Source organism: Telopea speciosissima, chromosome 5 (genome assembly GCF_018873765.1).
Source record: "Telopea speciosissima isolate NSW1024214 ecotype Mountain lineage chromosome 5, Tspe_v1, whole genome shotgun sequence".
NCBI classification, from domain to species: Eukaryota; Viridiplantae; Streptophyta; class Magnoliopsida; order Proteales; family Proteaceae; genus Telopea; species Telopea speciosissima.
In genome coordinates, this window is record NC_057920.1 from 5,644,500 (window position 1) to 5,668,665 (window position 24,166).

A 24,166-nucleotide genomic window follows, 5' to 3' on the forward strand; every position below is an offset into this window, starting at 1 on the left:
CATATAACTTGCCCACCAATTAGGCTGAAGAATTGGGAACTCCCTTCTCTGTCTGATTCTCATCAGCAATTTCACTGGGGAGATCAGCTCCACCAGGAATTACTCCTGGAAAATTAGTTGTTGAGGTGTCCGACCCTTTCATCCTGCAGTTCATAAGAAACTGTAAGAGGTGGGGGTTAAAAAAGGTACAACCTCCTGCCTGCATAAGAAATTAAGCACAATAAGTACTCTCTAAATGGGGTTTGCAAGACTCTCACCCTCTGTCAACGATCACCACGGAGAGGAGCTCGCAATTAGCATAGCTGCAAGTGCAGATGTTAATAAATCATGGATTAGTCATTCCCGGCCTGGTTTGTCATTAAGAAGTAGAACAAATTAAAGACAATTAATTCCCTGGTTGGTTGGTTGATGATAGTTGTTAGCATGAATGTGGCCGGAATTCGGACAATTCAACACTCTTACCGTTTGCAAAACTCTTTCTTCACCTCTGGATGACAGTCATTTCCAAAATTACTTAGGGTATGAGACAAGAATCCCCTATGGGTAACAACAGCAATCTCCTTCTCCTTTCGTGTCCACAACCTATAAATACAAATATATATATATAGTTGGATCTCATTTCATTTCTCTCTCAGTTCATTGTATGCGGAAATTTCTAGAGAAATCATAAAATTAACCATTAGCAGCAAGAATGACACCTAAAAAACCATAGAAAAGGGTGCCAATCATCCAAATCTGAATCAGTCCGAGTAAGAATGAATGAAAACAATAAAGGCAGTTCTTGACATTGTACTTTTAGAAAGCCAAAGGCATCAAGGGAGGGGTTCTTTACTAATGAAAAACAAAACAAAAAAAAAAAAAAAAAAAAAAAACAAAAAAAGAGGAGAATTAAGCTTAGAAGAGTAAGCAGGTGGATCAGTGATGATCAGAAATGTACAATAATAAGAAATGGTAAGTATAAGACAATATGCACACTAGAATGAGAGAACATATAGCCTAATGTGCCTCTATTAAACGGAAATTAACGTATTCACCAGTTAATAAACTTGATTCCCCTAGCTCCAACTTCTTCTTCTGTCTCTTTAATGTCAGCCCTCCAAAAAATGTCTTCATCACTTTCTATCTGAAAAGAAATTCATACATTATAAGACTTCCCTACAACTAAGCTATAACCCAATTCTCTGTAAATAAATGATCGATAAATCATTTTCATAACTTCATAAAATGAAATCTTAACACAGTGTACTTGCCTGGGAAAAATCAATTGCAGGAAAAAGAGGCTGATACTCCCGAATGCTTCTTCTCTTATCACATAAGTAAACTCCCTGCAGTCAATAGTACACATAGAAAAGAAGTGTAAGGAATCCAAATGTGAAAAAACTAATTAAAACTGGGATTCATGCATATCCATTTTGTTACGACTATGCCACGTGGGGGGCTAGTGATGTGGCTAGTGATGTGGCCAAGGCCCCATCTACCTCAATTAGCTTGCAAAGCACACAAAGGAACAAGAGGCGTCCTACGAGGTTGAATGATTATGTATAAGGTACTAGTGAGTTGTAAGGTCAGGTGTCATGAGTTGTTAAAGGGAATGATTGGTATAGGTATTAGCAAGGCAGAGTGTCAGTGAATAATAACAAAAGTTAGTTATGAGTCCAATCCTTCTTTATATGGATGCATGTAATCAAGTCATTCGAAAGGCATGAATAGAAATATCTCTTTAAACCTCTTCTTCTTCTCTCTATCTTTCCCTTCTGTCTCTTCTTCCTTCCTAAGCTCCCGTCTCAGGAACTAGGTCTAACACATATATATGTTCAACCACCAGCAAACCCCTTTCAAATCATTAGTAGAATGTATGACATACCATAGATCAGAATCAAGCAAATCATAAGTAGAATGAATGTATGACATACCAAGTGTTCTCGACAAAGCTCCACGGCTAGAAAAGGTGGGCAATCTATACTTGAAATTGCAGGACGGTCACTATTTCCAGCATTTGAGACCATTAGTGGAGGAGGTGCCTCCACACCATCTACATAGCCTGCCCCACCAAATACTCCAACAGCTGTTTGCATTGTCCTAAAAAAATACAAAAGAAGAAACCCATATCAGGTAATAATGGGATTACAAAAAAAAAAATACATACTTTCTCGATCTGTAAGGATTAAGGAACCCCTCTACAAAATACAGAAGAATCTATTTCCCAAATAAGAACATACCATGTTGCTTGATGATATTTAAATAAAAAGAACAAATTTTTGTTACTTGCAAATTGATGAATACCTTAACAGAGGAGATGTAATAACTAATTCAATTCTCTTGGCAAGACCAGATGAGTGAACATGCTCACGCAAATTATCAACCTGTTAAATCAACACAAAAAACACTTTTTGAGGGCATTTTCTTAAGGGTCACACACCCCTGTTGGGGATGGATGAAGTGACCAACTATTAGTACCTGCTGCCAACCCAAGGGGGTAAGGTGTGCATCAAAAAGTTTTGGAGATAGGTACGCTTCATGGTCAATTTCAGCTTCAGCATTATGAATTCCTTGAGCATGTCTCACCTGGATAAAAGGTTTTTAATTAAGAAGACAATTTTGACATCCTTCAGATCAAATGCAGTATATAAGTAGCTTCATATCAAGAAACCATATAATTGATTACAAGGATACGAAAGACAGAAAAGATAAGAACGACACCAACGAACCAGGTGCAGAGTTTTACAGCGATGCAAAGGAAACAGAGCAGGGCCTGGAGTGCAATCCATTTCTGCAATGCAAGAACTCAAAGAAAACAGCATAGAGTTAAAAGTTACAAACTATAGAGAAATTCAATACTTAAATTTTCCAAACTAACTCCAAAAAAAATAAAATAAAATAAAAAAAAAATTCAGTTGGGGGAGTAGGGGTGGGTCAATAAACATGAATTGAATCACCTAGGTAGGTAGGTAGGTAGGCAGAGGGAATTAAAGCAAATATCAATGAAAGTATTGGACACCCAACCAGTTTGGAACTTATTTGAAGGAGTAACAGAAGTTTTATTCCCCTTTGTCAAATATTAATGAATGAAAACATAGGAGGTCCTGGTTGGACTAATAAATAGATTATTATTCCTCTTCGCCAAATTGAAGACCAATTATAAGAGAGGCAATACGTTGCAGTGGAATAAATAACAACATAGGAGAACCTGGTTGGAATAATAAAAAGATTCTTATTCCTAATCAAATTGATGAGGAGGAATAAGAATATCTTGATTAGGAACACACACACACACACACACACACACACACATTTTATCTGCATCGATATTGATATCAATATCAATCCAAATCAATTATTGAAAAGTTCTCTGTGAGGAGTGTACCACCTATGTTTAGACATAGAGAAGACAAAATGACTATCACACCCCCATAATGCCAATGTATGCGTTATTGGCCTCCACGCATGCAAGCCCATGCACGCTCCCCACAAAAAACGCCAACACATATAGTTTTTTTTGGTAAATAGAAGTCCTCAAGTAAGTAGCATTGCATAACAAATTTCTTCGAGGAAGTCAGCCTACCGATCAACCATACCTCTAAACGTCACCTTTTCTTTTAATAAAATCATAAAGGATTTGTTTTTCTTCTTATTAAACCTAAATCTATCAACCATACCCCATTTCGCCACTTTTTCTTTCAGTAATATTATGAAGGACTTGTTTTTCTTCTTATTAAACATGATCCAATCTATCAATCAATCATACCCCTGTCCGTAACCTTTTCTTTTAGTAAAATATTATAAAGGACTTGTTTTTCTTCTTATTAAACATAAATCTATTTTTAAAAAAATTCCCACCCATTACGGCCGAAATAAAATAGATAACTTACGTATGTGATTTTGTTTGTAATGATTATTGGGGTCAATGGTCGCAGTACGTACGTGAGAATTAGTTTGCAGAACGTCCTTCTCTATTAACCATTAATTTCACGAAGCAGAATCTGAATCGTTTGGGGGATCGGTTAAGAGTGCAGGATTTCATTTGTTTTGATGAAATACATGTCGCAGATTTTCACTTCTTACTGTAATTACTTTAAAATAACGAGTAACCAGTTCAGAGCATAAATGAGAGAGAGAGAGAGACAGAGCAAAACCACGGAGTTGTTTGCATAAAGAGGATTGAAGTCCAAGAGAAGAGCAAGAAGCGAATATTCCGTTCTCCCAATGATTCTTCGTCATTTTTTCTTCTTCTTTTTCTTTAATGTGTCAAAAGTGATTTGGGGTTTCTACTAGTGCACAAAGAAGATCGCTCCTCATTAGGGTTCCAGTTGAGTTCACCATCCCCGCCCCGCCCAAAAAAAAATCTTTATTTGAACCAATTAGGTCAGACGAGAGAAAAGAGAGGGATTGAAATGAGATATCGCTGCAATGCCATCGCCGATCAAGGAGAGGGAGAGCAGGGAAGGGGACTGCGCGAGGGAGATCTCCATGCGATGAAGTGGTAAGGTTGTTGATAAACATAGAAACCGACTGTCGCAATGACAACCAGTCTAACACTAACAGGTTTATACATTTTTACGGTTCAGATTTTGTTTGGTGAAATCGACGGTAATGAGAGAAGAACGTTCCGCAAACTAATTCTTAAGTAAGTACCGCGACCATTTTGCCTGATTATTGTGTATTTTTTTAACTAATCCATGATTCACCACTTCGGAATATTTTACATATATAATTGTTCGAGATTGACTTTTTTCTTTCTTTTGGTAATAAGAAAGGTCATTCATTAGAATTTCATGGAATATACAAGGCTTCTTGAACAATTAGCTCGTAAAGATATGGAATGGAATGCGGTCAAATTGTCTTACATGAAATTCCTATACGTCACCTTTTCTTTTAGTAATATTATAAAGGACTTGTTTTTCTTCTTATTTAATATAAATCTATTTTTTTTGAAAAATCCCACACATCATGGCCGAAATAACTAACATACGTATGTGATTTTGTTTGTAATGATTATTGTGTATTATTTAACTAATCCGTGACTCACCATTTCGGAATATTTTACATATATAATTGCTCGAGACTGACTTTTTTCTTTTGGTAATAAGAAAAGTCATTCATTAGAATTTCGTAGAATACTCAAGGCCTCTTGAACAACTAGCTCATGATCGAAGCTAAGGAATGGAATGCGGCCAAATTGACTTACACGAAATTGATGACCTTTCTTGTTAGGCTATCTACAATACCATTGCTCGAGATTGACTTACTGTCGCATATGCTTGGCAATAATAAATAACATATGATTATGAGTGCCAATTACGTTTGTAATATAGAATGACCCCTTGGATTCCACTATGAATAACTATTATGAAATCCAATATTCATAGATCATAGGGTTATATCACCTTATTCAATCATGTAGCATCTCATGTAATGGCATTTTGTATCAATGGGTGTATACACCAACACATGAGACAAGAAACTATTATTATAGATAACCAGTTAGTTTTATACTAGGAAGATCAATACTATATACTTGCTTTGGAGACTCATGGAAAATTTTTGGGAATGCAAGAAGGATATACATATCGTCTTTATTAAACTAAAAAAACCTTATGACAGAGTCACTAGAGAGTCAATTTGGTAAATATTAGAGAAGAAAAGTGTCTCATGTAAATGTGTGGACATAGTTAACTATATGTATAATAGTATAGTAATTATTGTAAGAACTATAGGGAACAATGTAGTGAATTCTCAATTATATCCTTATTTTTTACGCTTTTCATAGATGAATTAACCAGAGTTATTCAATATCAGGTCCCTTGATATATAGTTTTTGCTGATGATATTGTTTTGATAGATGAAACAAAAGCAAAGTTTGAAGGGAAACATTGACTCCTTTAAAAAAGAAAAAAAAAAAAAAACCCATCCAAGTGACTCAAAATGGTAGACCTTATATGAATGATCCCTGTAAATGATTTTTTTTTCCTTATTTGTTAAATGCTCTACTATGAGGAACCAGAGTTGTATTGCATATTTTTTTTCCTTTATAGTGTTTGTGGTTTTACTCAACTTGCAACCCCGTGCTGAAGTAGTAACTCGTGGGTGCAACTTCAGATAAATTTCATATTGAAATGGACTACTAAGGTCGCCCCTATATGTGCTATTTTTAATTTAAAAAAAAAGACAGTACCACAAGTAAATGGTTTTGTTTTTTCAATTTTCCAGCTTTATTTCTAAGTCCGACCTCAGGGCCGGGTTGGGCTTGGGCTGAGCTAAGAGGACCTGGACCTGTTTCACCCCTAGTGAGAACCATTCAAACAGAATCTCCATACCTCTGATCCACTCTGACCCTATGTCAGATGTGGTGGAAATTCTGTTTGAGCGGTTCTCACCACATGGAGTGAAACCCACATGGGTAGAGGATCCGGATTCGGATTTGGTAGGGGTGGATTTTTTTATTAAAAATACTTACTGTTAGTAGCGGTTACTAAACCACCATAATAAAGCGAATATTTTTATTTTTAATTAATGACGATAAAAAAAACCACGGCTAAAAGGTACATTATATATGGGTTACTTAAAAAACTTTTGTGCCACATTTAGTAATGGATTTTCGACGATAAAGAAATCTCTAAGAGAAGCTTTAATGGTGTTAAAAAATCCACCACAAAGCTCTACCCTATTATCTTGTAATATACTCAACCTAACATTCATTTTCTATCGAAGCTTTATCTTGCATTTTGGCTAACTAAGATTCTATTAGGCTGAAAGCCCAGAAGTCTATATATCCATAAAAATATCTTTCCCATACGAATTGGGAAAATAATCCTCTCCAATTTCCTAAATGTGTGCAATCCGACATTGCTAGGTGGAGATGTCGACACCAAGCAGCTCAGATATCCAATGGTGCCGAGCTCGAGAAGAAAAAAGAATTGGACCGTTAGATGTCCGAACTGCCAGGTGTCAACATCTCCACCTGGCCCGCACTGCACACTTTTAGGAATTGAAGAGGATTAAAATCCTATGAGTTGTCACATAGTTGTTATTTGATGCTTTTAAAGGATTCCATAATGCTTACCAAAAAAAAAAAAAAAAGGATTCCATAATGAACATGCCATGAAAACTAGAGCTCGGATCCCACTCTCGTACGAGAACGTAATCATGTATGTACGCCCTTAGCCAGCCACATGGAATCCACTCCTCTCTTCCATTAGTGGATTGGACTTTGATCTTCTGCAGTCTGGGAACCATTGGATCGACATTGAATCTGATGTGGTGGCCTAGGAGTTGAGTGCATCATGATGGCTGCTCAACCCCAGGCCACAGAGGATCCAAATCCTAGTGGATTCCATGTGGCTGGCTTTTCGTACAAGAATGTGATCCGACCTAAAGTACTCTAATGTTCCCTTATTTAAAAAGACCGAGAATCCCTCCACCCAGAGTGAATGCGGGGTGGGAGAGGACTGGAATGGGTATCGTGAGAGGTATATTGGAACAAACAAAAACTCTAGGAGGGGTTTGTGTGTTACTTTTTCTGTATTTAAAGTAATAACTTTTTTCTTCCATCATGTGCAATGGTTGAAACTGAAACAAACCTCAGCCTAATTCCGCCAAGAAATTACAAAATATATGAACCACAATGCACCAAAGAAACTCTGGAAAAAGTAGGATTAGAAAGCTTGGTGTTCTGTCTCCCTCACCTTTCTCATAATGCAAGACTGATTCCTGAAAACCCTTTATCCCCAACGTTCTCCTAATACGAACCTGATTCCTGTAAATGAAATTAAACATACGGTGCTGCAATACCTGGGGACTACCTATTAAGGTTATTGACAGAACATATACTACGATCATGCATCTTGCCAATGTAAGGTACTCCCACTGTACAGCTGCCGTACACTCGTACCCATTGTAGTATTATTCCCCCCCCCCCCCTCCACCCACCCCTTACAAAAGGAAAAACATTGCTATAGGAATCTCCCTGTTACGGGCATTGACAACATGCCACACAAAACATGAATGCAATTCTAACCATGGAATAGAATTTTAATCCAACAGTTCTTCTGCTAGAAGGTCTACCACTATCTCTGAATGGTAAAAATCTTTTAAAGAATATATTGGCATAGCCTAAAAAACCAGCACGGTTTATCCTAAATGAAGTGGGAACCTTCATACCCACTTCCCAAAAATGCTATCATGGGTGAATAAGATTTCAACTTATAACTTGCCCACCAATTAGGCTGAAGAATTGGGAACTCCCATCTCTTTCTGATTCTCATCAGCAACTTCACTGGGGAGATCAGGTCCACGAGGAATTATTCCTGGAAAATTAGTTGTTGAGGTGTCCGATCCTTTCATACTGCAGTTCATAAGAAACTGTAAGAGGGGGGAAAAAAAGGAAATAAAGTATGGTAGCAATAAAAAAGAACCTCCTGCGTAAGAAAGCACAAGTTCTCTCTAAATGGGTTTGCAAGACTCACCCTCTGTCAACGATCACCACGGAGAGGAGCTCGCAATTAGCATAGCTGCAAGTGCAGATGTTAAAGTCATGGATTAGTCATTCCCTCGTTTGTCATTAAGAACTAGAACAAAAGACAGCACTGATAATTGAACTATTACCACCTGAGTTGGTTGGTTGCTAGTTGTTAGCATGAAGGTGGAATTTGGACAATTCCATATTCAACAATAACCTTACCTATTTGATAACAAATAGTTCGTGCTAAAAACACATTCTAGTAAGTAGTAAATATAGATTCAAAGCCATTATGTACAAACTAAAGCAAAACTGTATTTAGTTTGACACTCACCGTTTGCAGATCTCTTTCTTCACCTCTGGGTGACAGTCATTTCCAAAATTTTTTAGGGTATGAGCCAAGAATCCACTATGGGTAACAACTGCAATCTCCTTCTCTTTTCGTGTCCACAACCTATAAAGAAATAGTTGGATCCCATTTCTATCAGTCCATTGTATGCTAAATATCTAGAGAAATCATAAAATTAACCACTACGAATGGCACCTAAAAAACCATAGAAAAGGGTGCCAAACTTCCAATCTGATTCAGTCCAAGTAAGAATGAGAACAATAAAGGCATTCATATTTCTTGGTATGACTTTTCATGTCACTATCAAGAAGTTTTTGACATTGTACTTTTAGAAAGCCAAAGGCAGCAAGGGAGGGGTTCTTTACAAAGAAAAAGGAAAAAAAAAAAAAGAGGGGGGGAGGGGGGGGAGGAAGAGTTAAGATTAGAAGAGTAAGCAGGATCAGTGATCATCAGAAATGTACAATAATAACAAATGGTATAAGACAATGTGCACTAGACTAAGAGAACATATAGCCTAATGCCTCAATTACCATTGTACAAAATACCATGCCACCCTTCTGCCTCACGTTACTGTCTGTTTTTAACAGTATTTACCAGCTTCAACCATATATGTTAATAATGATGGGAAACATATTCACCAGTTAATAAACTTCATTCCCCTAGCTCCAACTTCTTCTTTTGTCTCTCTAATGTCGGCCTTCCACAAAATGTCCTCATCACTTTCTATCTGAAAAGAAATTCATACATTATAACACTTCCTACAACTAAGCTATAACCCAATTCTCAGTAAGCAAACGATAAATCATTTTCATAACTGCAGGTTTATGCACTTCAAAAATGAAGTCTTAACACAGTACTTGCCAGGGAAAAATCAATTGCAGGAAAAAGAGGCTGATACTCCCGAATGCTTCTTCTCTTATCACATGGGTGAACTCCCTGCAGTCAATAGTACACAGAAAAAGTGTAAGGAATCCAATGTGAAAAACTAATTAAAACTGGGATACATGCATATCCATATGTTCACCCACCAAACCCCCTTCTTTTCCCCTCCTTATAAATAGTTTGATAAACTTTACATATCAAGAGAAACTGATAAAACATTCCCAAGTAGGGATTGGATTAAAAAAACACCCAGAAAGCTTAGTTTGGGTCAGACAATGACCGGGCATCTTTGATTATCAGTCTGACCAACATCCAACCTGGACAAAAGCTTCAGAGAAGCTCAGTCCGAGTCCAAACCAGTTCTAATCCAGGTTGACATGTCAGAAATGGCTTCCTCCTTTAGGCAATTCCTCTGATTGTGTTTAGTTAATGCAAAATAAAACTTTTAAGAACCCAAAATCTATTTAACCAAACTAAAAATTTTTTTAACTTAAAGATTAAATCAGCCAATTATTTAACATATTTTAATATCCCTAAGTTAGACAGACTAAATTGAGTCGTTTGAATTGTTAAACTCAGACATGAATGGGCTTTAGTTCAGAGGACACCTTATTGTCTGGTCTAGATTCAAGATAGAATATTCTTGTCCGGACAGAATTAAATCTAGGTCAGAGAAAATATTGCCCCCCCCCCAATGCAAGTACACAAAGATATAAGTTGCAGGACTCATCTCTTCAGACATAGAAATTGGTAAGACCTATGCAAGTTTCAAGGGGCAGGTTGGGTACAAGTTTAATCATAGTTTTAAATGGATTGAGTCTGGTATTGGCTGAACTCCGCTGGCCACATGAAATCAAGTTTCAAATGCTCCAACTCTGAAAGAAAATGGACCCGACTTACATATGGGCCGGAAGTCTACAACTAGAAATCCAGCCCAAAACAGTTAACCCAATTTCATACTGCAACAAATTTCAGCCACGGCTATCAATTTTGGCTGCAATGACCCAGATACCTAAGAAGTACCAGAGAGAACCGAAATCTGTCCAATTGCCAAAAAATGGACCTCTTTGACAGGTCACTTCATGTCAGTCCCTACTCCATCTCCAATACAAAAAAAATTCTCCAACTGAAATAAAACTTGCAATCGAAAGATCTCATGCAACCTCTTGGTGGGGGATGTATTGCATCAAGTTTTGAAATTTATATCAGAATTCAAGCAAATCATAAGTAGAATGTATGACATACCATAAATCAGAATCAAGCAAGTTATAAGTAGAATGTATGATATACCATATATCAGAATCAAGCAAATCATAAGTAGAATGTATGACATACCAAGTGTTCTCGACAAAGCTCCACGGCTAGGAAAGGTGGGCAATCTATACTTGAAATTGCAGGACGGTCACTATTTCCAGCTTTTGAGACCATTAGTGGAGGTGCCTCCATCCCATCTACATAGCCCGCCCCACCAAACACTCCAACAGCTGTTTGCATTGTCCTAAAAAGCACAAAAGAAACCCATAGCAGGTAATAATGGGATAACAAAAATAGATATTTTCTCAGTAAGGAACCCTTCTACAAACACAGAATCTATTTCCCAAATAGCATGTCAAAATAATTCTACTACAAAAATATCAAATAAACAAAATCAAAAGAGGTATACCAACAGCTAAACCTATATATTCAATAATCCCCCCCCCCCAAAAAAAAAGAAGCTAAACCTATATGTGACCAACCAATCTATTTATACTCTAAGAAGAAATCAGCAGGATGCTGTCTAGAAGGACATGTGGCGTATCGGCTACCGATCTATCAATCTCTTTCCAAACTGAACATTTTGTGTTGCAGATTAAAGCTTTGAAATAATTGAATAGTCGATGTTTTGTTTAACTGTAAGACAGCTGATGATTCAAGGAAGAAGTACAACAAACGGTGAGTCATATTGTCAAAACGCACTACATAATTTGATGTATAGCCAATCGAGATGGCAGCCTATCTATGCAACAATAACATTGGCTTGTCTATCTGTTTATCTACATCAGGTCACGTATCTTGCTCAGCTAATCAAGACAGCGGTTTAGAAAGCTTCAATTTATACTTTTCAATAAGAGCTCTTGTAAGCACACTTGAAAGTCATTTGAAATAAAATTTGGCAAATCGAACCCTGTATGAGTACATTGTGTGTGCATGTAAACATGTGCTAGCACTCGCACGTGGAACCAACAGAGCATCATATACACTAATTTACATATTTTCCAAGCAAAAGATATATTTCAATTTATCTTCCAGTTTTTATGGCTTTGGGGAGGGGGAAGAGAAAGCAATCTTCTAGTGCAACAGAGTGTAAGTAGAATAATAGAATGGTAGAGAGGTGTGAGTGACGCTATTAGTTATCCATTTTTTCACCCCATTTACTTAATGAAGTAGGTCCAGTACTTGATAATCTATTTCAAAATAACACCTACCAGAAATTAAGACGTCTCAAGTGGAAACCCTGGAGGTAAAGGAAAAGTTATATTTTCAGATATTCCCAATCTCCCATGGTAATCAGGGATTAAAAGAAGCAAAAAAAATACCATGTTGCTTGATGCTAGTTAAATAAAAGAACAAATTTCTCTTACTTAAGCCATGAAAATAATTTGAAATCCTGTCAAATTGATACCTTAGAAGAGGGGATGTAATAACTAACTCAATGCTCTTGGCAAGTCCAGATGAGTGAACATGCTCACGCAAATTATCAACCTGTTAAAAGTCACCATAAAAAGCTTTTTGAGGCATTTTCTTAAGGGTCTTACCAAGCATATTTTAGAGTTAGCATACGCAATTCTATTTAATTGGAAAGACTGTCACCCCAGGGGGATGAAGTGACCAACTATTACCTGCTGCCAACCCAAGGGGGTAAGGTGTGCATCAAAAAGTTTTGGAGATAGGTATGCTTTATGGTCAATTTCACCTTCAACATTGTGAATCCCTTGAGCATGTCTCACCTGGATAAAAGGTTTATAAGACCCTCAATGCATATTAATCACAGCAAAGAAACAAAGAAGACAATTTTGACATCCTTCAGATCAAATGCAGTAGCTTCATATCTACAAACCATATAATTGATTACAATGCTATGAAAGACAGAAAGATAAGAATGACACGAACCAGGTGCAAAGTTTTACAGCGATGCAACGGAAACAGAGTAGGGCCTGGAGTGCAATCCATATCTGCAATGCAAACAATGAAACTAATCAGAGAAAGGCAACAAAAGCCTCAGAAAGTAAAAAAAAAAAACTAAAATAAAACAGCACATAGTTAGGTAAACTATAGAGAAATTGAATACTTAAATTTTCCAAACTAACTCAACTTTTTTTTTTTTTCAGTTGGGGAACTTGGGGTGGGGAAAAGGGTAGTCAATAAACATGAATTGAATCACCTAGGTAGGCAGAGGGAATTAAGCCAAATATCAATGAAAAGTATTGGACACCCAGTTTGGTACTCATTGAAGGTGCAAAAGAAGTTATTCCCCTTTGTCAAATATTAATGAAAACATAGGAAGTCCTGGTTGGAATAATAAAGAGATTCTTATTCCTCCTCACCAAATTGAGGAGGAGGAATAAGAATATCTTGATTAGGAACACTTGTGGATCAATTATAAGAGAGGCAACTAGTTGAAGTGCAATAAATAACAATATAGGAGATCCTGGTTGAAATAATAAAGAGATTCTTATTCCTAACAAAATTGAGGAGGAATAAGAATATCTTGATTCGTTCCCTGTTTCCTGTTTTCCATGGAGGGGATTTCAAGGAAATGGATAATGGGAACCAAGTTGAAGTAGCCTCTTTTCTAATGGTTAAGTCACATGATCAACAGATTCAGCAAAGTGGTAAAAGATAATCCGAATAAGAAAATAAACAGGAATCGAATATTAAAATTAGCGAGAGAGGGGAATCGGAGAGTGGGAAATCAGAGAAGTAATAATGACTCACTTGTGAGAGTGGAGAAGCAAACGGAAGTGGTGGAGCGAGCTGTGGCTGTCGTCGTCGATGTCGTAGGAAGTGCATGAAAAGAAAGGGGAAGTCGTCTGGTAGCTCTGGGTATGAACCTTGAAACGGTAATGGAAATGGAAGAAGAGAGAGCTGGCATAGGAAAAGGTTACAGAAGACACGAAGGAAGAAATGGCTAAATGGGTTGTGCTCACTTGCTCTAGACAATGCTACCATGGGTTTTACTAATTTCTTCTTCATTTATTAAATTTTTTGTTGGGCTTAAATTGGTTTCGCTTTCGCGTGCGTGACTGAGTAGAGCGTTCTGCGGACTCGGTCACAACTCCCAATCTCCACGTAACGTAGGAAGGAGCCTTCCTCGAAATGCTTGAGGTCTCTCTTTCAACTTTCTGTATTTTCATCTTCTATTTTCTGCTTTCGAGTTTCGACCCCAAAAAAATCCTCTATTTTAGTATTTTCTACTCATTCATTCTTAAGCGCCATTAGAGGAAAGTGTCGCAGCTTTTTCGATATTCCTTATTTGCCATCGGGAATCTGATTATTATGACATACTTACCCTCGAGTAATCTATACTATTACAGTATAGATCCCCCATAAGGTCATAAGTGTAAAACCACCATATCAACGCGTTGTATACTTGTATCGGTATCACCACTAATGTCGATATGTATTTGACCAATACGATTAGAATACCTAAATCTATCCATAGTTAGAAGTGTCTACCGCCCTGCCAATCAGTAATATTAAATAAAACTTGGGGTTGTTGAGGGTTTTTTATTTTTGGAACGGTTAAGAGTATCATTGTCTATTGGCATCATAAATTAATTATTTATATTTTTACAAATAAAAAAAGAAAGCCACTTATTTCTTAAATTTAGAGAATCAAAGATGAAAGCTGATCAGCTAGACGTAGGGGTGTAAATGAATAGTCAAGATCTATTTCTGTATCTATGTTCGTATCCGTTTAGCACTATCCGAATCCGTTCGAAAGCTAAATGGATGTGGATACGGATAGGCTATAGCTATCTGAAAAGCTATATTTATATCTAAACGGATAAAATATTCGATCCGTATCCATGTCCGTATCCATTTAGCAACATCCAAATCCGTCCGATAACGGATGCGGATGCGGATATAGCACTATCCGAGCCGAATCCGTTCCATTTATAGCCCTAGCTAGACGTACCATGGAAGTTGTGGCGGAAGATCCCTTACACGACATCATAGTCTCACGGTGGATTCCATCTTTACGATTATGAGCAGTTCTCGTACGTGGACTCATAGGGTGAATTTCATCTTGATGACTATGAGTTGTTCTCGTAGACTCATGTACGTGAACGTAAACTGAAACAGTCAGTCTCTGGTTTTAAGTAGATTTTTGCGCTTGCCGCCTTACCCTCTCACACATGGACCCTACCCTATCTCTACACAATAAAGGCTTACTTTTGGTTTTGGACGATTCATCACCCTCAACGTATCGTTGCAAAATTGAACTTGTCTCAGTGTATGAAACCCTTTCTCATGTCCCATCCCCTTATTCAATCTTCAGTTGGGAAGGAATTAGGGCGGCCACCGGAGAAAGGTAGACTAGCCACGTGGATCCAATTCACCAGCTTCTAAACTGTCGACTAGAGGAGGGAGTCGTCATCAGATATCGTGACGCTTAGGTTAAGTTTGGTTAAGTTTGACCAAGAAATTTGTTTTTAATGCCCACTAGAAAGTACATAGAAAATACCAATTGGTTTTCTTGGAAATTTCATTATTGAGCCTTACAAACGGAGCCTATAGTATAAATGTCTAATAATGAAATTTTAGTTCTTACCAAAAAATAAATAAATAAATAATGAAACTTTAGTCTAATAAAAACCATGAAAACTGATACATATATATTATATAACTTTGTATATCATAAACATTGGATCATTAATTTGAAAACAATTAGTCATGGATAATTAAACCCCCCCCCCCTTTCAAAGGGGGAGGCCCCAAGGAGAGTTGATCTTATGACCTCTTACTTTGGAAGTGTTGGTCTTTGTCAACTGAGCAACTCCCTTGGGGTAATTTTATTCTTAATATGAATTGTATAATATAGATCAGGCTATATCTAATCCATAAGTGTCAAGAACATAATAGTTTGACTTGTGAGATCATTAGATCAGGCTATATCTAATCTATAAGAAATATTCAAATTTCAATATAAAACAAAAATAAAATGACTTCATTTCAATATAAAATTTTGAAAAAAAAAAATGACAGAGAAACATATTTAAAAAAAAGAAAGAAAGAAGAATTGAAAGAGCAGAACCATAGTATCATTGTATCAGCAGTACACAACAACAAGGACATACTACTTAATCAATGGCTGATATCATGTGTATAGTACATCCTAACATAAGAGATCGTTGTCTGGTCATGTAATGTTTGCATCAGTGCATGGGCCAATGAGAGCGCATGCAGGACCATCAACATAGATGTAATTTTTTGATTTCATAGGCGGCATGGTGGTACTTTCGTGCGCTCCTATATCTAGCGCAAGAGCCATGCAACTAGGTGGTATTCTTTTTCCCAATACTAAATAAACAACATATCTGAAATGTATACATCAAACCTATCTAACATAGCTCCAGCCCAATGCTTTTAACCCAAAGCCTGACCCGGCCCAACCATGGTTCTATCTATGTCTGTGAGCCCAACTCTGTTGCATGGGCTGAAAGCCTCAGTCTAAGCCCAACTTTTTAGTACAGCCTTAAAGTAGCCTCGGCTTTTCGGGCCCTAGTTACACCCTAATCACACCTTGGTAGCTCAATATACAAGAGAGCCATAACTCTTTTTTTTTTTGTTCCTCCCTTACCCGGTAAATACAAAAAAGGTCAATAATAGACGCATAAGCAAACCTTTCCAATCCTAACCTGACATTAGTACAAGGTACTACATTTGAGAATCTTAGTCCCAAGCTCACAAAAGGTTATGGGGTCAGCAACCTACTTATCTCTAATTTTATGTAAACCGTTAAGCATGGAGGGTATTTTTTTGGTTGGCAAGAAAATAAGAAATTTTAAAGGAACAAAAAAAAGGTTTGAGATTCTTATCCGGCTATGTAGCTTAGCGTTTGCTCCGGTGTGTCTATCTCACTCCTTCCACGACAGGGGTAGATATGCAGCTTGATAAAAAAAATTAAAATAAAATCACTTTTATCATTAGTTTAAGGGAGAATGTTCTCTATGCCGGGGGCGTAGACTGCTCCCAGACACATAAGGATGGGCACAATGACCATCCTACCCCCCTGAGTGGCAGACCCATGTGTCTGAACACAGCATGCGCTGCGGTATAGTGAACATGAGCCCCTAATTTTATCTTAATATAATTTTCTTCAATAATGATTGCTAAGGGAACCAACTAATACACCACGGATGCCCCATTTACTCAAACCGCATGTCATTTGTTAGCCATATTAAAAGAAATCTTCTTGATCAGGGTTTGGCCTATTTGGATAATCTAAATCACAATAAATCAATTCTTTGTAAGAAGGAAAATATTAGGTAGGGCTTAGGAGCTATTAATTAATTGTCCACATGGAATCTAAATGACTTACTTGGATCCTACGTTATTTAACTGAAATTTTGTAAATAGATAAACTTGAAGGTCTTGTGTTTAAATGTTAAGTTTCAAGTTAATTAGTTGGGGAAAGTTTTTTTGAGTTGTCATAGGCTCATAGCTCATAGGAGAGGGTATTTCCAAGTCTAGCAGCGAAGGAAATGAGATTTTAAGGGGTATTTTAGAAAAATACTAAAATCTAGGAGGGTATTTATAAACCCAAAGGGGCTGCGAATTATTCCATTTCTTTGGTTGCTAGCCATTCCTACTTTAAATGTAGTAGCAAGATTTTTTTCAAGGATACACTACCACTTTCTCTCTATCGTTCTCCTCTTCATATGAAATGACCTCATTAACTATAGATTTTGTTTTATCGAAAAAATAGGAGAAAGTTCTTTGTTGGGGTGTGGGGGAGTACGTCCTAGCTCAAAAACAGAGAGGATGAAATGACTGCTCCACCCTCCATAAAAGACGATAATGATCAACCTATAATACCATCACAAGCACTCTCATTGGTGATTGGCCGTATGCACAGGAGCCCCTCAAAACCCGAGTTCAGATCTGACCCCTCCATGGATCCACACACCCACACACAACTCTTCCCCCAAATGACAATTATTATAAAATCAAGAACCATGAGTAAGATAGTAGAGCGAGTAGCCGAGTATGTCAACAAAAGGAGTTGTTTAAAGTTAAACCCTAATATAAGGGTTAGGGGAGACTTGAGAGGTACACATAATGGAGAGAAGGTGAGAACCCTAGCTAGCTGTATTGTGCTGATTTGACTCATGATTGACGTCCCGACGTCCTCTCTTAAAGAATTATTAGTACTTTGGATCTATATTTCTATGTTTCTTTGTTTTGAAAGCCCAAAGGTAATAACTAATGTTTGCAAAGAGAGGGGGGGAGGAAAAAAAAAAGAAATTAGCGACGATAGCGGAGGTGGACGGAGGTTAATTACGGGGATGATGGTGCAGACCACTTTAGGAAAAACGCGCTTAAAATTCTATTTTAAATATATTTTCGTTTTTTTTATTATTTTAAACACGTTTTACCGTATATTGTTCTAACATATGTTAAAAAACAATAAATAGAAATTATTTTCATTTTAAATACGTTTAAAATACATTATCCTTTTTTTTGGGTGTTTTTTAAGACTTTAAATTTAACTACTCATATCTTTCTCTCTCGAATTCTGATTGATCTGATTCTTTCATCGACGTAATCGAAGAACTATATTTTTCATGATATCACCTTCAATTTAAGATCAATGTATAAATATCGAAAATAAAAATATATGTTTTAAATAAAAATTCTTTAATTTATATAAAAAAAATGCCAATTTTTTTTTGTTTTGTTCTTTTAAAATATAAACATTTAAAATTCATATCATTTATTTTTCGTTTTTTACCATTCCCTGTTTTTTGAATCGATTTATTTGACTATCTATTTGTAATTTTTACCGTTTAAAACTTATACTGTACCACATTTTTTTTTTTTTTTTTTTTTTTAACAACCGTTTTCGTTTTTGCTAACTATGATATTCCAGACTCCAGAAAGGAGATGCGTATGAGATTGGAGTTTTGGAGAAGTTTATTTAATTTAATTAATTTGAGAGCTAATAAAGTGAGCTTCTTTGTTTTCCTGTCGTCTCGTCTGGCAGCAGGCCCTCTCCAAGATACAGAGGAAGGCGACGCAACCTCATCCCTCCCTGACTGGACTACTCTCTGTCTCTCCTTCAGCCATTCAGTGTCGGTTACCATCCATGTGGTATATATGGATCAAATACTACTTACTGCTCCTACTCGATTGTAAGCAGGAAAAACAGAGAGATTGAACAAAAACAACAACGATTTGGGAAAAAAACGAAAGTGGAGAATGATGAAGAAGAAGATATAGAGTAATCTTGAATCGTGACGTAAAGATTATTTTGCCAACAGTACCTTCCTTAGCCCTTTGTGGCATCGTTCCGTGCAGATATGAGAGAGAGTGGAGTCCCTGAAGTGAAGAGTGGTTTTGTGTAAGAGAACTGTTTTAAGTCAAGTCTGATATTGTGGGCTGGCTGATCCAGATGAAACTCGGGAAAATGAGAGAGTACGTCCCACTACTCCCTCCTCACTCCCACACCACAAGACAATAATTAAATATATGGAGATCGGATATTTGTCATCACTCACCACTTGTTCTCTCTCTCTCTCTCTCGCTCGCTCCACGCCACTCTGCCAGTCGCTGTTGATCGAATACCGCTTCTTTCAAAACCAGAGGTGTCGGGAGTTGGGGGAACCTGCCGCGAATTTTTCTTCTCCCCGACCCCTTCATACTTATAATTATAGGCTCATACCATACTTGTCTGCTCTGCTCTCACACCCTTTCTTCTCTTGTTATTTTTTCCCATTATTATTATTATTCTTTTTTGTAATTAATTTCCTTTGTTTAATTTCTTCAGCATTCAAAACTCAAAAGCTCCCATTTTTCAGGTCCGACATACACCGCACAAACACTTCTGCACATATCTTCCTCTTCTTCTTTCTTATTAAAGTAGCAAACCCCCCTTCTCCTACCTCCACTTTCTCTAATCCTTGAGAATGTGGGGCCACTCTCATATGTGTACGGTCTACTGCAACAAACCAAAATAAAAAAAAAAGTTCTCATATGCATACACTGAAGAGTTCCGTATCAATTGGGTACGGAATCGGGAACTCAGTTCCGTTCCAAACAACGGCAGTGGGATATAGATTCAGACTAATTCCCGAATTGATTACTTTAATCGATCTTCGACAGTTTTGTTCAGATTTTATTACAATTCGATTCCTGTATTCAGATATCTCTAAACGAATATGAATATCCCTAAACGAATACGGATGCAGATTAAAATCAAATTTTCGATTATCTATTTACAACCCTAGTTATAAAGACCATGGATCAAGTATCAATAATATTAAGGAAAAAAAAAAAAACTATCTGTTATGTGGTTCATGCATCTAGACACAAGAACGCTACCCCCATGAAAAAAAAAAACCACCTCTACATCGATGCTCCAGCATTTACTCTCATTGGCTCTGCACTGGTGTCTAGGGTTTAGGTGATTTACGATCAAACAATGATCTCTTGCCTTATATATTAAAACAGATTAAGAAAATATTATGTGTTTAATGGGATTTGATCAAATGTATGGGCATTACATTTAGTCAATTTAGCATAAGATAAGCTACAGTGTTTGATTTAATGTGTTCAATCAATTCTGAAGCTTTTGTCATATTGATTAAGTTTGTAGCATTTGATATCAGTACGCATCACATGTTTCAACATTTTTGAATTATTGACTTTAACGTATCGATCAAGTAACTAATATTTAAACAAAAATTTCAATATCGTTGATGACCAATATAGTTAATATTAATATATCTATAATATTACATTATGCCAAAAACAACCCAAAAGATTCTGGATTTTCCCTTTGTCTCTTTCGTTTCGGGCTTCTCATATTTTCAGGTCATCGACAGCCCTATATGGGACGTAGGCTGCCCTTACTGCAACCTACGTACTATGTAGGGTAGGGAGCCCATCTCATCTCTACAACAACTCACAAGCGGCTTGCTCAGTTGACCCAACAACCAGTGCGTCAATGGTGGATTCGTAGTTATGGCCATAACTAGCCAAAGCTTCATGATAGCAGCAATTATAATCACCATTAACGACATTACTTCTTCATTGTTCCCATAACCATATTAGAACATCATCATTAATATTGGGTGGTACCTACAAACCTATATTCCCAGTTTATGAATTTAATCGCTTAATACGTATTTCCAACCCTTTTATTCCGATACGAGAATCGAGAGAAAGAACCAGAGTACCAGACGCATTGAGCTTGGGGCCCAACTCAGAACTTTTCCATGTCTAAGAGACAGAGAAAGGAGAAAGAGGGAGAGAAGACAGAGGAGATAGACAGAGAGAGAGAGAGAGATGCGCTGTCTTCTGTTGGTTTCTGGTCATGACTCACGAGGGAACGACTAATTAAATACCACACAAGTTTTTTTATTTATCATACAAAGAACCTGACGAGGTCTATGATACTGACTCCATCGTTTTCGTTTCAGACAGATTCTGTGGGTCAAAGTATTCACTGTGTAATGGAATTAAAAATTTTTATCTTTTGGGTTCCAAATTTCGGTGAAAATGACACAAAAATCATCCGGAGAAGGAGATGATGTAGAAGAAACTATTATCTATACCCAAAAACCCAAAAAAAAAAAAAAAAAAAAAAAGGAGATTCCATTTCAATCTTAGGTTCTAGGTTCTAATGCAATTATATTAACATCCCAAAAAAGAAAATTATATACAATAATCCATTTCTTAATGGGGGCAAAGAATCATTTTATCCGGGTCTAATGTAGTTTATATATGAAAACACATTCCCTTGACTTGCTGCAACTTCAAGTTATCAAGGTTTTTAGGTTCTGCCTTGCATTACTTCTTATTGTATATAAATATACCCATATCCCAGTGAGTGAAAGAGAAGCAGTACCTGGGTATTTTTTGAGATGGAACTCAATGAGCAGGGTTTCTTAGAGGAGCTATTATCTCTAAGAAGAGAGACTTGGGAGGGTCTCCCTGCTACAGGAATGAACGAGTTCTTAGCTAATGGGTGGAGCTTAGATTGTTTTAATGAAAACCCAGGAATGGTCGGCCCTGATTCTTCCTCATGTGGTGGATTCACCATGTCGAAGGTACCATCCTTGGATGAAGTCTACTACCCATTTGGAGATGAATTCTCACAGCTGCTTCCAGATATGGATTCATCATCTTGTGAGAAAAGAGGATATGGTACATTGCCATTCCCAAACAGCCAAAAAGAATGCCCTTCGCCTCTCATGGAGGAGGAAGAGCCCAGTGAGACCCTCTGGAAGAAGCTCCGCAACTTGGAGGAGCTTCATGAGACAAGTTGTAAGGTGGAACCAGTCCAAGCCACTGATGTTCCTGTTTTCAACATGGGCTTGTGTTTAGAGAGAAAGAATCGAGCGAAGAAGGTGGAGGGTCAGCCTTCCAAGAATCTAATGGCAGAGAGGAGGAGAAGGAAAAGATTGAACGATCGTCTTTCCATGCTCAGATCAGTCGTTCCTAAAATAAGCAAGGTTTCAATCAATCCACTTCTTCTGCTATCTGTTTCAACATTCTCTGTTTTTTTCCCTCTCTCTCTCTCTGTCTCAAAAGTTGAATGCTTTAATTCTTTTATTAGCGTTAAGATTAAGGAGTAGATGTTATAATGAACAACAGATGGACAGAACATCCATACTTGGAGATACCATAGATTACATGAAAGAGCTTCTGGGGAGGATTAAGAGTTTGCAAGGGGAAAACGAAGAGGGTTCGGATCAGTCGAACCTGGTGGACACTTTCAAGGAGCTAAAACCAAATGAAGTCCTGGTTAGGAACACCCCCAAGGTATGGTTTATTCTCCATTCTGCAAGCTCAGCTCGTTAATAAGAACAATCTCCGGGAATTAATGAACCCAAATTCCTGAATCAAATCTTTAATTTGTGTAGTTTGATGTGCAAAGGAGGAATATAGATACCACGGTCGAGATTTGCTGCGCAGGGAAGCCTGGGTTGTTGCTATCAACAGTGACCACCTTGGAAGCACTGGGTCTTGAGATTGAACAATGTGTCATAAGTTGTTTCAATGATTTTGCTATGCATGCTTCTTGCTCTGAGGTATACTTTTAATTAATCCAATCTTTTCACTCAAACACACAGACTTCCTTCACATTTTCAAACTCAAAATCATCTGGGCCAGCATCGACTGATGTTTACTCTTATGTGACAAACTCATGTGATAGGAAATGGAGCAGAGAGCAATAATAAGTTCTGAGGACATAAAGCAAACATTGTTCAGAAGTGCAGGTTATGGAGGGAGGTGCCTGTAGAAATCAAATCAAGGGGTAATAAATAAATATCAATGTGGCCATTACAGGAAGCTTGACTTTCCAAAGTCTCAAAGAGGAGATGGTTTTCCATTCTCTTTTCAAATTTCCAGTGAGAGGTTGTGTAGTAAAATTTTCTATTCAAAGATGTGGTTGATATTCATCAGGGACCCATCTTAAAACACAACCCAATATTACTCTTAAGATTAGCTTCCATTGAAGAGAATTTTATTTGCTTATTGATATTTGATAATGGCTGTGCTTTCTTGCTTTGGTCAGTAGCCACCCAATTATACAAATTCTGAAGGAGAAATATCTTCATAATTTACTTACTTTGTCTGGAATTCTGTGGGAGATGCAGATTTTGAACAATAACCCTTTTAGAAATGCATCTCTGCTTCACCAGAATCCCAGAAGCAATCAGTGCTGGGTAGTGTGATTCGACAGCTTATTCTAGACACGTTCTCACTTTCTTTACCTTTATGGCTTTACCCTCTCTGATTCAGGTAAAGAAGCAGTTAATAATCCAATGCACTGTTTTAAAAAATTGGAATAGGAATTGATCCGGCGGATTCTGATCAGATTCTGGCCAAGATTTGATCCCCGTTTTCTTAACCCTGATCAAAGGGTTCTTGATTTTGTGTTTTTTTACTTGTAATTTCCAATCCCCCCCCCCCCCCGCCACAACCCCCACTCCCACCCCCCCAAAAGAATCTTTACCAAGGGCATTGATTTCTTCTTCATAACCTTAACTAAAAGATTTTAAAACCCAGGAGGAAAATTATCTGAGAATAAAATCGCAATGAAATGACAAAATATGCAGCTTTGAGACCCAAAATCAGTAATCAGAGCTTCCACTAACCTCACATGTTTTAGTTTTTTTTTGGGGTAAAGGAGATATTTATTGAAGGGGAAATCGGTTACAAGCCGAGTCTTCATCATTAATAAGATGGGATAGCCAAGGAGTGGA

The 24,166-nt window shown here is 37.3% G+C and overlaps 3 protein-coding genes across 6 annotated transcripts in view; 1 reads left to right on the forward strand and 2 right to left on the reverse strand.

The window, feature by feature from the left end:
- The window catches only part of LOC122661226 (phosphoglycerate mutase-like protein 1), a 26,958-nt gene continuing 2,792 nt past the window's right edge, over window positions 1-24,166 (reverse strand). Inside the window, exons 1-10 of one of the 3 annotated variants that reach the window (XM_043856568.1) lie at window positions 13,662-13,833; window positions 12,837-12,898; window positions 12,566-12,673; window positions 12,349-12,428; window positions 11,022-11,184; window positions 9,666-9,740; window positions 9,443-9,531; window positions 8,790-8,909; window positions 8,463-8,507; window positions 1-143 (exon numbers count right to left, since the gene is read on the reverse strand). In XM_043856568.1, the coding sequence (XP_043712503.1) occupies window positions 20-143; window positions 8,463-8,507; window positions 8,790-8,909; window positions 9,443-9,531; window positions 9,666-9,740; window positions 11,022-11,184; window positions 12,349-12,428; window positions 12,566-12,673; window positions 12,837-12,898; window positions 13,662-13,818 (1,023 nt within the window). In that variant the 5' untranslated portion in view covers window positions 13,819-13,833 and the 3' untranslated portion in view covers window positions 1-19. Of the gene's footprint in view, window positions 144-8,057; window positions 8,342-8,462; window positions 8,508-8,789; window positions 8,910-9,442; window positions 9,532-9,665; window positions 9,741-11,021; window positions 11,185-12,348; window positions 12,429-12,565; window positions 12,674-12,836; window positions 12,899-13,661; window positions 13,834-24,166 lie in introns of those variants that run through there. The other 2 variants (XM_043856567.1, XM_043856569.1) reach the window with 2 other exon arrangements.
- On the reverse strand, window positions 1,031-2,789 carry LOC122661710 (phosphoglycerate mutase-like protein 1). Its single transcript, XM_043857209.1, has 6 exons — window positions 2,709-2,789; window positions 2,458-2,565; window positions 2,284-2,363; window positions 1,914-2,079; window positions 1,251-1,325; window positions 1,031-1,123 (listed from the first exon to the last, which is right to left on the reverse strand). Exons 1-6 carry the CDS (start codon window positions 2,766-2,768, stop codon window positions 1,031-1,033), a joined length of 582 nt encoding a protein of 193 aa, XP_043713144.1. The 5' UTR covers window positions 2,769-2,789.
- LOC122661225 (transcription factor bHLH93-like) lies at window positions 21,784-23,372 on the forward strand. Of its 2 annotated transcripts, none has more exons than XM_043856565.1 (4): window positions 21,784-22,482; window positions 22,532-22,718; window positions 22,820-22,987; window positions 23,113-23,372. In XM_043856565.1, the coding sequence occupies exons 1-4, from the start codon at window positions 21,818-21,820 to the stop codon at window positions 23,197-23,199; spliced, it is 1,107 nt and encodes a 368-aa protein (XP_043712500.1). In that variant the 5' UTR covers window positions 21,784-21,817; the 3' UTR covers window positions 23,200-23,372. The 2 variants fall into 2 exon arrangements, with proteins under 2 accessions (XP_043712500.1, XP_043712501.1); XM_043856566.1 differs by having other exon boundaries at window positions 21,785-22,408; window positions 22,551-22,718.

Bases quoted from the DNA above. Each gene is read 5' to 3' on its own strand.
- LOC122661225 (XM_043856565.1), top strand. From the start codon at position 21,818: ATGGAACTCAATGAGCAGGGTTTCTTAGAGGAGCTATTATCTCTAAGA. The intron at 22,719-22,819 runs GTATGGTTTATT...TAATTTGTGTAG, and splicing joins TGGTTAGGAACACCCCCAAG to TTTGATGTGCAAAGGAGGAA. The intron at 22,988-23,112 runs GTATACTTTTAA...CTCATGTGATAG, and splicing joins TGCATGCTTCTTGCTCTGAG to GAAATGGAGCAGAGAGCAAT.
- LOC122661710 (XM_043857209.1), bottom strand. From the start codon at position 2,768: ATGGATTGCACTCCAGGCCCTGCTCTGTTTCCTTTGCATCGCTGTAAA. The intron at 2,566-2,708 runs GTTCGTTGGTGT...CCTTTTATCCAG, and splicing joins GCTGTAAAACTCTGCACCTG to GTGAGACATGCTCAAGGAAT. The intron at 2,364-2,457 runs GTACTAATAGTT...TTGATTTAACAG, and splicing joins CCCCCTTGGGTTGGCAGCAG to GTTGATAATTTGCGTGAGCA.